The 16,662-nt window shown below is 33.0% G+C and overlaps 1 protein-coding gene and 1 long non-coding RNA gene across 3 annotated transcripts; one reads left to right on the forward strand and one right to left on the reverse strand.

Moving 5' to 3' along the window:
- On the forward strand, positions 1,708–7,449 carry LOC109333001. Its single transcript, XR_002105965.1, has 2 exons — positions 1,708–2,400; positions 7,334–7,449. It is a non-coding gene; the product is annotated as an uncharacterized LOC109333001 (long non-coding RNA).
- LOC109333000 lies at positions 7,248–14,472 on the reverse strand. 2 transcript variants are annotated; one of them, XM_019568215.1, is made up of 6 exons: positions 14,207–14,472; positions 12,814–13,326; positions 11,830–11,973; positions 10,600–10,840; positions 8,848–9,348; positions 7,248–8,045 (listed from the first exon to the last, which is right to left on the reverse strand). In XM_019568215.1, exons 2-6 carry the CDS (start codon positions 13,306–13,308, stop codon positions 7,627–7,629), a joined length of 1,800 nt encoding a protein of 599 aa, XP_019423760.1. In that variant the 5' UTR covers positions 13,309–13,326; positions 14,207–14,472; the 3' UTR covers positions 7,248–7,626. The 2 variants fall into 2 exon arrangements, with proteins under 2 accessions (XP_019423760.1, XP_019423761.1); XM_019568216.1 differs by lacking the exon at positions 14,207–14,472 and having other exon boundaries at positions 12,780–13,314.

Raw genomic sequence — 16,662 nt, forward strand, 5'->3', positions numbered from 1 at the left:
TATGAGTCTTTTCTTTTTATGAATTCTTTTACTTATTATATTATATTCAATGTGAGATTTCACACTTGAATATATCTGATCATTTTTCCTCAATTGTGAATATCACATACTTATTAGTTCAATCCCTCTTAATGTCATAGTCAAACTATCAGTTCTAATACTACTTGTTAAACCCGATCAGATTAGAGAACCATCGACAATGTTGCATTAGTAATTTGTATATACTTATAAAACTCGATCATATGTATCTATGGATAAATGTTCTTCACCCTTCTTTTTGATAAATTAAAATGCATGACTTTAATGTATCAGACTAACTATTGACAAGAGGTAATTTAGTTGGTAGAGATGTGAGATATTATTAAGTATAAGCATTTGAGTTCAAACCTGATCTCTAATTAAAGAATTGCCTACAAAACATAGAGATATTATATATGAAATTATCTCTTAATTGGAGGTGTGATTTAAATATAAATATTACTTTTGAGGGGAAAAAACTTGGGAAAAGAAAAATCTACATCAAAGAATTTAAAAAATAGAAACTTAAGGCATCTACAGTCTACACTAATTAAGATAACGCTTTAGAAATAATAGCTCTTTAAATAAAAGAAAATAGCAATAACTTATAAAAATATTATAACTTGTTTTTCCACAATATTTGCTCTCAGTTTATCTAGAAAATTCTTCCAAAGAGATATTTAAACATGAAAACCAAAGGAAGCGTGTAGATTTTTTTATATGCGCAAAGGGTATTCTCATGCCCTAGCTAGCAGACACCGAAGACTAGTATTTTATAATATAGTGATCACTAAAGTCATTATAAATAAAAAAATTATATACCTAGGAATCAAAACCCTAACAATAATTTAATTTATATCCTGCTTATAGAGTTATGGTGTATACTTTATCATATGATAAATAAATAAACTATAAATGTACATTACCCCATTATAATTTTATAATTACAAAGCTAAGAGAAGTTGAAACTTGAAAATGTTAACTATGATGATTTTTACATCTTGAAAGTAATATCTAATTATCGATTGATTGGTCTTAAAAAACAATAGAGACATGAATAGAGAGCCACATGCATGGTAGACATGAAAATACAAATCAACACACACAAAAAGAAAATTATGGTTGACATTTCACTCTCAAATTAATAGGTTACTTCCATTTGTTATAGATATAAACTATTTTAGTTCCAACTGTCCAATCACTATTGCCTGTCAACGGTGTGATAAAATAAAAACTAAAATAAATATTGATGTTTAGTAAATTAAACTTTACACAATTGTATGTCTGGTGAAAAGTCTCTCTTCTTTTTCTCTAAAGAAAAATATATCTAATAGAAAGCCATGATTTCACAGTACTTATGTGCTAATAATATTATAATAAAGCTTGTAATATAAAATGTCCTCCTAATTAAGTTTTTTCTTTCTTAAGGAGTAAGGACCATAGTTTGGTCCCTTTTTTTGTCAAATGTATTATCCAATTAGAACAAAGATCGCATGTCTTAAAAAATTTATATCCAATATCTCAAGTCAATCATATTCCACCAAGTAATAAAAAATATATTATTTTTTATTTTTATATTTTTTTCTTAATTAGTTAGCACTTTGTAATTGAATTAGGAGACCGAATATTGAGAATATGATCTCCATTCATCTTATTAACACCCTGTAATAACTCATCATCACAGGGAGAGGGATAGAAAGAGGAGTCAGTGTTATCATTAGCTGTAAGGGAGGACCAAAACCCACCATTAAATACTCCATATCCCTCTATATAGCACAGTAGTGAAAGATATATATAAGAGACAATGAAGTTGCACACTCATGCATTCATATGAATCAGGAGTCACCAGGGTTTTGTTTATTTTCAACAAACATGCATGAGTATTTCCACTTTTGTAGTTTTCTTCATCAATTAAAAGGGCACCAATAGGGTTCATCGATCTCTCTATTCACAAGTATGTTGGTTTGAGAGGTTGAAGCTGCCAGCATGATCTGGTAATTAACCACACACATCTATTCTTAATTTATTATGCCTAGTATATATATCACTAGGAACTAATAGTAATAAATTAGAGGAAAATCTTTGTATTGATTTAAGATTGGTGGTAGTATCAATGGTAAAAAAACAAATGGAACTCTCTAAGAACAAGTGTTGACTTTGCCTGGCTTGGTTTTGTAAGATTTCTTAATCTAAAAGTGGTTCTTCAGCCAAGAAAAAAACTGATTTTATCCTTTAAGGACACTAGTTAGGGCAATTGGTTATAAAAGATATGGTTCCATCAGGTCATCTTGCAGCTTCAATCACTCAGTCACCAACAGATTATTTTCTCAACTGATGAACTTTTCAGGACTACTCTTCTCATCACTACAATTTCAATTTCAGGTACTTGGCTTTCATGCTTGATAATTTGAAACTTAACTTCATTCTCTTTTCTTTCCAGACATGCAATTTTTGTTATAAAAATTTTATTTTCAACTGTATACATATATGTATATATACATAAAAAGTATTTATAATTTTATTCAAGATTTTAAATCTTGGCATGGTTGTGTTTATTGCAATTCGAGACTATTAATGTGACAGATACAGATGTAATTGCAGCAACAATGTAATTTTAGCACTACCAAAACCGTAATGTTACGGTCTCAATTGCCCTCATACACACAAGTTTAAAACCTTGATTTTGAAGCTACTTCTTTTCACATCCCATTAATTATTATTAATTAACTTTACCATGTATGCATATTCATGCACGTATTTTTCAATAAATAGAAGAAACTGTTGGGTGTTAAAAAGAACAAAAGAAAAACACGATGGAAGAATATATGAACATATATAAGACAAGGTATATATAACGGTAGTGAAGAATCAATCTATGATTTGAATATATTCTGGTCAGGCTTACATGGTGTAGAGTAGTGTCTGGTTCAAGAATAAGAAAGTGATTTATCGCATAGAAACAGATAATTACATTTTTTTGTAGTCGTACTCATTTGCCTCGTAATTTCAACAAACTTTTTTTGGGATGCGTTTTCTGAGAGAGAACATGAGGAGTTAGAGACAAATTTTAACGCGGTTTAATTTGTTAGTATCTAACTGTCGTAACATACCTAAATCTCTGATGGATTTCATTCTGTTCAGCATTTGCGAGATAGAAATTATGCTTCTGGTCTAGTAGTGTTAGGTATGGAAGTCTTATTTGGCATTGAGGGGGTTCGTCGGAATTTGTATATCCTTCTTGAATCTGAGCAACAGCTATAAGTGTATGTTTTAGAGAGAAAATAGATTGAGTATGAATATTTTCCTTATAGGTGCGGTTGCACCTATTTATATTAAGGTGGAGTGATTTACACACCAATGGGTGGTTTATCATCATTGCAGATGACATGTCTTTGTCCTTTTATGACCTACTTATGAGATTGACAATGTTATAGATTTGGACCACCTTTGTCCTATGGGCAACCTGAATATGCACTACTCCACCGACATGACCCTACCTTTGGTGTGAAGGAAGGTTTTCTTGCATTGCGGATGCTAATTTAGCCATGTCATGTCGTTGTTGTAATTTTCTCTAGTTAAGCGAACCTTCTAGGCATGTTCAATAGTCATGTAGACTGAATCTTATTTATCCGATTGTTGGTATGGTTTTGATCGGTGTGGCAATGAGATGGAACATAAAATATAAGTTAAGTTTCTCTTCCATGAGAGTGAAATAAATTGAAGGTTTTAGAACCATGAAATTATTCATAAACTTTTTATTTTCTTTTTTCCTTCCAATAATTAACTCACTTGCAAATGGATCCAAAGAATGTGGTGTCCATTTATGTTCGTTAGTAATCTCAATTTTGAAAATCCCATGGCCAATTTGTGTCCCTTAATTCTCTTGTTGCCGTAACTTTTGTTCATATTACTTGGTCTGCATCTTAATCAAATTTTAATCTGGTTATGTATGTAGTCAGACATCAGCAACGACTTGTAGATGTAAACCAACATCCTCAAACTTTTTGAAAACCATATTATGAGTTTACTATAGATTATTTATAGCAACTACACATGGTAGCCTCTTCAACTGATTATTTCTTTATGGCTCATATTTTAAAATTTTAGTATAAGATAGTGCTAAGCTAAGATTGTGTTTGAATGATTGAGGGAATTTAAACTTTTAATAAGCATTAATCCAATTCATACTATCATACACTTTCACTCATAAGTTGATTTTAAAAAGGCTTTTGGCTGATTTTTTTGATTAAATAATTGACTAAAGTATTTAAAATAAAGATATTTGGATTGGACTTCACTAATCACTATCCAATATACACTTGATAATATATGCTGATTTTTCTATCAATTAAGTAGGTAAAATATCTACTTCCAACATATGTTTTATGTTACAATACCATTTAGAATTTCATGTTTTCATAAACATATATTAAATAGACAAAATGATAAATAATAAGTCAAGCTTGTACCAACATTCATTGTTTTATTTTATCACTTATGTTAGGCTTGATTTTGTTTCAAGTTGATTTAGTGTCTCAATTTTGTGTTCCTATGTATGGCTCATGATGTTTGACCTCACAATGTAAACTTTCTTCTCAAACTGAAATCATTTTAATCTAAGTTGTGTGCAGACACCACTCAATGGTTTTGGGATGTAGACGTTCAACAAATAGCAGATGGCACAAATAATAAATTTTGGCATGATAGATGGGTAGGGTTTGGGAAACTAATAGATATATATATAATAGAATGTACAATCTCATCTCGACTAAGGAAACTCTTATTAACAACTTTGGGAGATGGTCAAAAGGAGATGAGAGTGGTTTTTTTCCTGAGGACAATAATCCTTTACTTGAAAACTTGACCTTATTGACAATCTTATGTAGAAAATCTAGAATTGCAATATAATATTCATATACAAAAATATGACTCTCAGGGTGATCTCATGATAAATCCAACCAATATTCTATCAAGTCAGTTTATAGGTTCATTCTTTGACAAACATACCACCAAACCTCAAAGAATTACCCTTACACTCTTTTATGGGATCGATAGCGCATTTGAAGGTCACTTCTTTAGATTGGAAGTTATTTCACAATAAAGTTTCAACTCTTTGAAGTCATGTCATAAAGGGGGGTCATTCTTCCCTCAGAAAGTGAAACCCTTTATAATCTCTCGAAAGAGAAATATGAATCATTCCAACACCTTTTATTAACTTGGAGGTTCACTTACTCAATTTTGCAATTAGTTTACAAGTGACTTAGTTTCAATATTGCCATCTCCTAAGGCACATCTCATCACTTCAATATCCATATGGGTCTATCTCTTAAGAAAATATGTAGGAAGGTCTAAAGCTTCATTTGGTAAGCCTGAAACCACATTGTATTCAACTCTCATGAGACCTCTACTCAACATAATGATTAATCGATAAAGGTGAAAGCGTGACTCTAAATTAATAATTTAGATAAGTACCCAATGACTTATCATGCTTGGGCTTTCAACCCACATGCATGCCACATGGATTAGTCTAGAATATTCTCCATGTTTGTATTACTCTTGAAATCCTTTGTAATCTGTTGTAACATCTTTAAACATTATTTGATTCATCTTTAATTAAATCATTTTTTGCTCATAAAAAAAGTTATGTGCTTTGAAATAATGATGAAATTTTGATTTGAAATCTACATCATAAATTTGCACTTTGGTGAATTTTGTGTATATGGATGACTCATAATGTTTGATAACACAATATACAATTCCTTTTCGAGCTAGAATCATTATAATTCAACTTGTGTGATTTGAAAACTTCAAGAAAAAATAAGTATTTTGAAATGATGATGAAATTTTGATTTGAAAATCTAAAAGAATTTTTGAAATACAGTCAGACAATATTTAACTTTTTTCTAAGTTCAAAAACTATTTGAAAATTGTCTAAAGTAGACCTAGCAAGATGAATTTGACCAAGTCCCTATGGACAAACTAACACAAAAAGCTCTAATACTCATAAACATTAAAAATAATTAAAAATTAAAAAATATTTATAAATCAATATTTTTTCAATAATATGATTTATTATATAATATTATTACGTTACACTTCCAACATTCCGCAGTATCAATATCAATTTTTGTAACAATGTATCCAACACTTCTTTTCACTTCTCCATGGTGTAGGGATGACATTCGGGCCAGGCGGACACGAGCAATACTTACCCATACCCATACTTATAGTGCTCGAACAAGATTCTAGGTTGTATTTAAGTGTTTTTGATACATGTTTTATTTGTGTTACATGTTTTTTCTTTGTTTTTGATAGACCAAATATGTGCGAGTATGTTTCGTTTATTTATTTCGAGTTAATATAGTTTATTCATTCAATTCATACACTACAACGAAAAGTGGATAAAAGGCATGAAGATAAATTATATCCATGTACATTTTTTAATGTGGGTTGTCATATGTTAACCCATTCATGGATGATGAATATGATTTTGAAGAATTACACTACTTACACCAAAGAAATATGGAAATGATGGAAAAGATAGTGTTGAATGGCAATGATATTTCCAAATTTAGAAGTGTTCAAAGAAGCTATAAAGGACATGGAATCTATGAAGAGAAATACTACTTTTTTCTAAAAATGACAACTTACTTTGTTCATGCAATTTTACCGAATTAAGACCTTCGATGATACTCACAGCTGAAGTAGTGTATTGAAGGTGCAACAAGCTACTTCAGAATGACATTGGTAAGAAATTAGAGTCTCTTGTTAGAAAAAATCTGCATGTGCATGGTGATTATGCTAAATTTGGACAAGTTTAGATCGATATGCAAATCGCATTGATGGAAAATTTTGAAGGTGAGAGGAGAGGTTGAATGGAGAGAGGAGAAAGTTTCTCTTTATAATAGTGTGTTTATGTCTCTTCTCCACAAGAACACTTTATAAGAAAAAGCACTAGAAACTATTCCCTCTCATGACTAGTATTTTTACCCAGGTCAGTAAAATAATTTGTTTAGTGATCATAAAATGCCAACACAAGAAGATTCAATTCATCCTTCTCAGCTCATAACACCATCTGCTAACCGGCAAATTAGTTATTATTTTTAATCAAATGGGTTGTCACAAAGTATAAAAGATTGTCGAATTCACAAGAACTTGTTTGATATTCTTTTAATCAGCAAATATGGGCCCTTTCTATAAAATCAACACTTAATAAACTGTTGCTAAAGTAGGATAAAACATGAATGTTTAATACACTGCTTGACAAGTATATATTGAACATTCCTTTCACTTACAATAGTGGCTCCCCTTTAAGGAGTGCTTATGATATACAAGGTCTACAAAGTGGTATAAATCAAAGATTTATAAATGCCATCTATGAAGTATTATATTACCCATAGAAGACTAATATGACTTTACCAAATCAAGAAAGAGAAAAAAGAGAATAAGAATTTTATCCAGAAGAAGTGAACCTTGTTTATCCTTAGCAGTGAGCATCACAAGCTAAAAGCCCTTACCTAAAGTGCAGAGAACAGCCATGCAAATGAGACAGTCTTTTTTCGTGGAGTCTATATATTCTGCATTTTACTTCAACTCAAATACTATTAGTTACTTTAATTCTTTGATGCTAAAAGAAGAATTTGATTGCTTTCTTCTCTTTGCTTCAGGCTCTCCTAAATGCAAGGAAACAAAATTATCTTCATTAGGGCCGTTCTTAAGTTCAGAAAGACTTTTAAATTCCGTGTCTTCTTTCGTGTAGCTTTGATGTACAGGAGACTTGTCTGCATAAGTTGGGATGAACTGGTGTTCTACATTTGGAGCTGTTTCAATCTCATTTTTTATATGAAATTCATAGGGCCTCAATGATGGGTTGGAGGGTTCATCTTCAACTGGAACTTTCTCGATATTCAAGCAAAAAGGCTCCAAGCTCTCTTCAAGCTTTTCTGTTATTCGTATAATCGGAGAGGATTCTCCAACTGTAGAACCAATTCCAGCAGCTGAGCCATTCCTTTGCTCTTGCACTGCAGCTATGAAATGACCATATAAAGGGGAAGTCAGCTGTAAATGTTGGGCAAAGAAATATATCATGAAAAACTAGGATATAACCACTCACACCAGCCCCGTTTCTGAAAACGGCTTACAGCGAAGGGGATCCCTGCCCTTACATTCTATCTTCCGACACAAATATTAATTTGCAGGCTTGTAGCAAAAGATTTCATAATTATACCTCCGTCTCAAATCAAAAGTGAACAAAATCCTCAAGAAATTCATGCAATAGATAGCATCTAGAGGTAACATACACATATACCTTCATCAAAATTTAAAATTTGGACAGTCGTATAAAGAAAAGAAATATACAGCATCACAGTTCAATGTCCAGGGCACTTGGTGTTGGAAAGAAAGTTTTTTTGAAATCAGATAAACTGTCTCACCAATCTCAAATCCCAAAGATTATTGGTCAGATTTCTTATCCAGAAGTTTTTCACAAGAGTATTTATCTATCAAGCATAGGCAAAATTGAAACACACAGGCCTTTTATGAGTTAATATTTTATCAGAAGAATAAACTTATGGGTGAAAATATCAAAAACAAAAATTCAAGTTGGATACACTGTTTATATATAATATTCCGTATCTCTCCCTAAACCCGAGACTTCAGCCAATTCTGACAGATTTTAGTTCATAAATTAGCAATATTCGGAATATATGCTGGCTTCTTAAATTCCTCAGCGCAACTTGCGAAACAGTAAAGAACATAATGATGCAGTCTTTTACAGCTGATTCTATTAAGGGAATTGAATAACTAACAACTGAATGATCTAAAACAAACCTTGGAGTGCTTCATTTGATGTTACGAGATCAAGTTCAAGGAGATCAAGAAGTCGGCCAAGGTCAACTCCACTTGTCCAATTTTCTGGGGGTTGGCCAACTTTCAGTTTCAAACGACCTCTATTAGCTGTTCCACCCCAGATAATGCCCACAGGTCGTGGTTTCTCCCTGTTGTGGCCAGTCAAGAGAATGAGACTTCCACTGTCACCTTCAAGGTCAAACGTTTGCTGGTTCTCGCCAACAACAAGAAAATCGGTGAGAAAACAAATCCCCTTCTCGTCATTGTACTCTAGGGCATAGGCCATTATAGTCCCCGTAGTCAAACCAGAACTTCTTCCGACTTTAATCACTTGCCTTCCAATGAGAGTGTTGATTGGAGACTGCAAGTCTATGACGTTGACATCACCAATCTCACCCACACCTTTTACAGATGTAGTTACATTGTTCATAATGAAATCTTCTGCAAATGGGATGAAGGCCCCATCAGCTCGCACGAATGTTTCTGGAGGTAAACAAAATTGTAATGTGAATGTGCAGGGCCAACAGAAAATTCTAAGGCAAAATCATAACCAACAAGTTTGAAATGAGATTAATCACAAGTTTGAAGGCCTATACAAAAATCACAGGTTTGACGTACCATTTTTGAAAGGCACACTTACAAAATCTTTTTAATTGTTACTGTAGAGAAAGTGCGGAATAAGAACTAGATTATTCAGAACAATCTTTTTTATGCTCAAGGTCAGTGTTTTAAATTGCTTTGATGTCACTGCGATTGTAGTCATTGTGATGTGAATTGCGACCGTTGCGGTATGAATTTTTATGTGATCAAAACATATTTTTGAATTCAATGTGATCCGATGTGTAACAAATATGGTCCAATGCAGTCACATCATTGTGATTCGGTGTTATATCGCAATTGTGGTGTAATGCGGTTGCGGCAGTAACCGCAATACTGCGGCCGAATCACGTGATGCAGTCCACAATTTGAAACAATGCTGACAACCATACAATGTAATACCTCAATGAAATTGCTAGATATATAAAATTAAAATCATTCATGTGTGAGTCCTAATTGCTTAAGCTTTGGGGAGAGCTGATTCTTGACATGTTACCAAGAGCTGCTATCACAGGTGATCTATTGTTCAATCCTTATAGCTTCTATTCTTTTAATGCAAAGCTGAGTTTTAGCACGAGGTAGGTGGGGTGTGCATTTGTCCACACCTTGAGCCCTTTGTGGCATGTTAGATATATATAAAATTACTCATGTGCTTTCATCTAGTAGCTTTTTCTTTTGGGACAATTAGTTCTTGACAGAAATAATTAACAAAAAAACTCTAACAGTATATTCGTCCTCAATAACAACAGGCCAAAATAATGCTCTAAAAAGAAAGATCTTTAGCTCAAGTGTTAACTACACTCATTAAACCCCTGGTCTGAGCCTTGGGTTCCAAAGTTTGAATAGTGAGCATTCCCTCGGGAAACCCGATAAACAAAATAAACCAAGAAGCAGGTGTCTACAGTCAGATGCTTCTACTTTTTTCAGTCATAACATTTTCCTAGAGAAAGCCCACTTGTTAATTCCTAGACAACAGCAATATAAACATAATAGCTATAATTTGAGTATTTGACATTGAAGACGTGATGTTAGAGACCAGATTCTAAGACTGACAAATAGCTATTGACATAAAACTTCTGCTTATTAACCACCATAGGTGAAATGTTTAAGAAAATCTGCAATTTTAAACTACAATACCTGGGTTTGTTCCTGCGAAAATGCCATACCAAAGGTCATCAGTAATAAAAGATGTCGCTCTCTCAACTGCGCCAAGATATACACCTGGTCCAAGGCTGGGTGGTAATGGATGAAACATTTTCTGGTTTGGATAGTCCAAATCAACAGCTACATGTCGATTTGTTAGAAAACCAACTTCTTGATTTCCTGTTCGACTTTTTACGATAGCACCCAAGGTTCCATAGGTCTCTTGGCTTGCAACCTTCAAGGAGAAAAAATAAAGTGGACAGATGCCAGAATTAGATCAAGGGTCAAGGTAAAGAGCATTCAAAACAATTTATGGAAAGGTAAGAACCAACCCTATAAAAAAGGGACCAATAATATAACACCTAAACCCTGAATTGTTAAGTTCAAAAAGGTTGAAGGATAACTTCCACTTTGAATCCAAAATTTAGAGTTTACCAGCAACATGCAGTCATAGTTACTGCAAATTAATGTTTCATCATTAATGATAACTTTTATCAACAATCAACAACACTTGCTCTTTATCTTCCACCATAGACCAATAGAACTTTCTGAAGACTAAATTTTATAATGAATGAGTTGAAACATAAATTAAGAGATATAATACATATAGGTCGGCCCAGTGCACGAGGCTCCCACTTAGTGGGGTTTGGGAAGGACAGATGTACACAACCTTACACTAGCAAGCGAAAAGGTTGTTTCCAGAATTTGAACTCGTGACCTCTTGGTCACTAAGCAGAAACCTTACCATTGCATCGTGGATCACCCTCAAAAGATATAATACACATAAAACAAAAAATTCGATGTCAGGCTTGTACCCTCATGTCTACCAAGAGGAAAGTCAAAATTTCAATAAACTGGCAAACAATTATCCAATCATATTAAACCCCATGGAAGACACCAGATTTCTTAGAAAGCCTTGGTTTCCCACTAGATTACCACACCTTATCATAAATATATTTAGAAAGGAAGAAACACTATAGTATCAAATATTTAACTTCACTCTAGTCCAAAAAATAAAATGATGTTAAAGACCATGGTGAAAAGGTGATATATCGCTACTGTCAAATTAAGAAACTTTTATTTTCCTTTTGATTTGCATTTAGCACCCAGAAACTAATACACACATGAGAAATAGATTTTTTCAAAGCAATTCCTTTTGACTTTGCATTTAGCATACAGCAAATACAGCACAAAAGAAATTGACTCTTCAAAGCAAAAAAGTACCTGGGAACCAGAGCCAATAGATGAACCACTTCCCCTCAAGCCATCAGCAAGCTCTGTATATAATTGTTCCTTCAGAGTTTGTGCAGGTGCACCATAATAGGAGAACTCCACAACATCCACATCACACCAAACACCTCCTGGCCCCTGTTTGGAAAATCAAGAGATGTCCACAACTATTTGTTTGTAGGTCAAATGACTTCAACTTTATTGAATAGAAAAGCTTCATTAAAGATTATAACAGCCTTTGGATCTTAAAGTACACTGATATAGCTCCATTGCTTGAAGAAGGTAATATTTAAGAAAAATAAAGCTTTTATAACTGGTTAGGTTATCGCTATATAGCATATGTTTGTTGCTTTCTAATCCATGAAGCTTTCCCAATTAACATATCAAAAGCAAAAAAAAAAAGTATATATAGAATACTTTGATAGATTGCATTCTATTAGCATTCATGAGATTAAAACCATAGACAAATCTTATGTTACTGCAACTATGAGATTTACACTAACATGTATTGATGGAAAATTCGTCCACCCGGTTTTATCAATTTGCAAATTCTTCCTCAATTAGTTAAAAGAATGAAATTGGCTGATATTATGACAATACTTGGTAGCATAGATATCATTATGGGGGAAGTTGATCGTTGAAATGATAATTGATACAACAGAATTGCAGTATATCAATTCTTTTGTGTAAGTTAGAGGAGCAACTAAACACACTCCTGAATAATTCGGGAACTGTGAAAAATTTTAGAAAGTCAGTATTTTGATTTCTTCTGTCCACCATTCTATAGTTTCCCCCAATTTATAAAGCATATCCTAGTGGCAATATATTACCTATATCTATACATAAATATTAAATGCAAAGATAATCTGAAAGGAAAGAACAACATTAAATAATCAACAAATGAATAAAAAAGTGTAAAAGATCCACTAAAGCCACGTAGAAACCTGCAAAATAGCCAGAAGAACCAAAATTCCCCACCTCAAGAGCAGCAGGTAGGCAGTGGACATGATTGAGCCATTGTCTGTGAACTTTATGGGCAACAAATACAAGAATAGCCGGAATATCGGTCAAAACACCTCCTCTAATTCGAAACCCAATTGCAGTGCCAAGACTAAATCGGCGTAAGATCTTGCTATGGAATGCCCTGATAGTCATCAGTTCAAGCAAGGTAGTAGCTCGCTGTCCTGTAGGTAATTGACCCAAAGTTTCAGGTAGAACTCCCTTTTGAAGGTTTCCAAAATAGTTGGCCCTATCTTCCGCTGCGTCATTCCAGCGACTCAACATAGGCCAAGAAAAGTAGGCAGTGTTGCTCTCAGAATGTTGTGCACCTGCTGCAAAAGGCTGCAAGGGCAAAAGACTTGATGAAGGATTAGGATGACCATAGTAGTTCCTTTCCAGGTCCAGGGCCGACTCCTCCGACTGTGTTGATCCGGAGTGATGAATTCTTAAATCCAATGGAGTCCTCTGATTCATCTGTCCCTATCAGCTCGCCTGCATCACAGTGAATGTAGCTTACTATCTTACCAAACATGAATCATTGAGCAACCAGATACAATTAATCATATCAAAAAGCAATTTCCTGTTATGCTCAACCTTAGAAGACTTCTCGATTAACAAAAAGTTTCAGCATAGGTGGAGAAAGTCCTTCAAAGAGTGTGTCATATACAGAGTTAAGCATAGACTTATCCAGCTAAAAAGGGGAGCTCAAAGTACAATTCATCCCAATAAAGTAAACCTAACTAGTATAAGAGTATCACTTCATGTACAGATAAATAACAAAGATTGGAAAATTAAATAAAATATAAATAATATTCTGAACTGGAATCTCCAGAAGTTTTCAGAAAATAAGAACAGAAAAATTAACAGGAAGGCAAAATACTAACTACTGTACATAAGAGATTGTTTATCAAATTCTTTCATTACCCAGCTCTAGAAATTAATGAAAAATATCAAATGAGGATGAGACATAAAATATAAGGTTTCCAAGTACAATGGTACAACAGATTAGTAAATAAAATATATTATCAAAAAATTAGAACTACAACCTCCTTAAAACCAAATTTGTAGCAAGTTTTCAAGTGATACATGCAAGAGAATCATTAACAGCTTAAAAATCTGAGGCATGTCACAAGCTAGATGCTTTTATTAGTAAGAGAAAGAAATTGAAACACAGCATCAGAAAGTCATTTCAAGAAATGGGTAACCAACAAGAAATGGAACAATGGAATCCTTATGCAAAACGACAACAAACTCATCTTTGAAAAAACATAGAACACGAAATTCTCAGATGAAGCAGAATCAGTGTGGAAAACAAAAACAAACCCCATTAAAAAGGTTATGAAAAGACACAATTTTTGGAGAGAAAACTGACCAATCAGCAATGTTGTTGGGGTTATGGAAATGGAGCAAAAGAGAAAAGATTGAAGCTTTTGATGCCCTAGAACATGTAAATTGTGAGCCAATCATGTATCACAATAATCAGAGCTACTTTGATAACTATGGCTGATATTCTAAGCTCCCTCTTGTTCCTGCTTAGCCTCAAATTTGTTGTATATTGCAGATGTATATGTGTATTGATGAAAAGAAATAGTGATGATATAATGATGAAAGAGGAATGAATGTACTTGTGACTTGTCAATTGTTAAAGACACAATATGACAAGAAGCATTGATACATTAGTATCTAGTATATCTTCCATATATTATGATGTTAATATTGTTTTAACTTGCTTTCAATTAAATTAAATTTAATTAATTAACTTTAATATACTAATTAAAAATATTATTTTTATTAATTTAATATTTATAAGGCTCAAACAGAAATTTTATGGATGTCAGGCTATGAAAATGAATTGAGTGGCTACAAACTTTATCTCTCCCATTAAGGGTTTTATTGCATCACCCTCCATTCCAAAATTAGTGTTTTTTTAGACAATTCCTCAAAGACTACAAAAATAACAAAACATTAAACGGGTAAGTGAGGGTATTTTTCTATTATCCAAAGTGAGTAATAAATTAATCTATTTTAGGTTATAAGGATATCCTTTCGATTCCAATAATTAAACTATTCGCCTTTTGATTTTTAGAGGGATCTAGTAGAACCTTACATGACTAGTTCAACACCTTGTTAATTCGTGTGGGTATTAATATATTCAAATCCATCATAATTTTGTAAAATAAAATGCAAAATAATAATTTGTTAATAGGCAGTGTAGATAGATTATATAAATAGTTTGGAGTGTAACTAAATAAATTCCTAGTAACTAATAATAAAGTTAAAAACAGAAGTATGAGATAATGATCAATGAAAAATAGTATTTATAAATAATTTAAGTGTTCCGGTAGATAATGGAAGGAGTGAGTATGACTAGGCCCTACCCGCTTACACTATATGGCACATCTTAATCGAGTCCAAGTAGGGTCAAATCTTATCAAATGTAAGGTTGAATTTGAGTTCAAAAATTAGACCTGATTAATATTTAGGGTTGAGTAGAGGACAAACATAACTTGACCTATGTCTTGTCTCTTAGTCACTTACTCATCTTCCACCATACCAACCCTACCCTTAAGAAGGTGGTGCTCTTCAGGATTGAGTGGGTTGCAGACTCCTTTTCAATCTACCATACGGTGGTCCTTGCTGATTCACACGGGATTCCACGTGCCCCATGCTACTCGGGTCAAAGCGTAAGCTAGTGATGCTTTCGGCTACTGGACTCTCGCCATCTAGGGTGCAGCACTCCACCGCTTCGCCTAGCAGCACGACGCTTGTATAGCTCTCCCACAACCCCGTTTTCACGGTTTAGGCTGCTCCCATTTCGCTCGCCGCTACTACGGGAATCGCTTTTGCTTTCTTTTCCTCTGGCTATTGTGTACAGAATAATGACACATTTTTTATTGAAAGTATTATTGATTATCTAATTTTTTACCATATATATTAACAATATATATACATATATCAATTTACATATAATTTCATATTTATAATAAGTAATATTGAGAAGAGCTTATATAAAATGAGTATATATTATATTTATGGTTAAGTTAGTTTCAGGTCAAAAGGCGAATCCAGATTCAAATAAATAACTCAATCAACATTTAGAGTCATTTGATAAATCTTACTCAATCTAACTAGTCTCATGTTTACATGTAGATAATGATCAATGGAAAATAGTATTTATAAATAATACTGGATTCGAATAAAATTATCTCTGTAAAAATACTCGTGTTTAAATAAAAAAGTCTTTACCTTAAAATCGTAATACATGACCTTGTATGTACTCATACCCAGTATAAATAGAATGTGTTGAATATTGATATTTGATATTAATTCTTTTCGGCCTTGTCTACTTTTCTAATCTCTTTTTCTTTTCCTTTTAACTATCTATATAGATGGATCCTATTCCTATCAACTAACAATTATGAGTGGGGAAGTTTCAGAGAAGGAGGTATGGGCACACATTTTATATTTATATTGGATACATAGTAGTAACAATTTATTTTTGTACGTGGGGTTTAGGGGTCGTAGCTGTTTGCTCCCTAAAAGTTGCACACCCTTTCAATCTAATAATTCATTTCCCACTGACTAACCACCAAACTTTTATTCTACTGTCCGAACTCGGTTATATAAATCGAACAACGTTATAATATTTTATTTATTATAAATTATATCTATTAATGAAATATAAAGTTTTTAGTACGTTTATTTATCATTTCTCACCTAGGTATAAAATTTAGGGGTGATAACTTTTTTCTTCTATCAAAATTTATAATAGCATATATCTCTTCTCTACATTCTCAATACAAAAAAGAAGGTAAAGAGGTAATTTCA

Source organism: Lupinus angustifolius, chromosome LG18 (assembly GCF_001865875.1).
Source record: "Lupinus angustifolius cultivar Tanjil chromosome LG18, LupAngTanjil_v1.0, whole genome shotgun sequence".
In the NCBI taxonomy this organism is placed as follows: Eukaryota; Viridiplantae; Streptophyta; class Magnoliopsida; order Fabales; family Fabaceae; genus Lupinus; species Lupinus angustifolius.

Coding starts and splice junctions, on each gene's coding strand:
- LOC109333000 (XM_019568215.1), bottom strand. CDS start 13,308: ATGAATCAGAGGACTCCATTGGATTTAAGAATTCATCACTCCGGATCA. Junction 11,974..12,813: donor GCCTACCTGCTGCTCTTGAG/GTGGGGAATTTT, acceptor TTTTCCAAACAG/GGGCCAGGAGGTGTTTGGTG. Junction 9,349..10,599: donor TTTCGCAGGAACAAACCCAG/GTATTGTAGTTT, acceptor GTTTACCTCCAG/AAACATTCGTGCGAGCTGAT.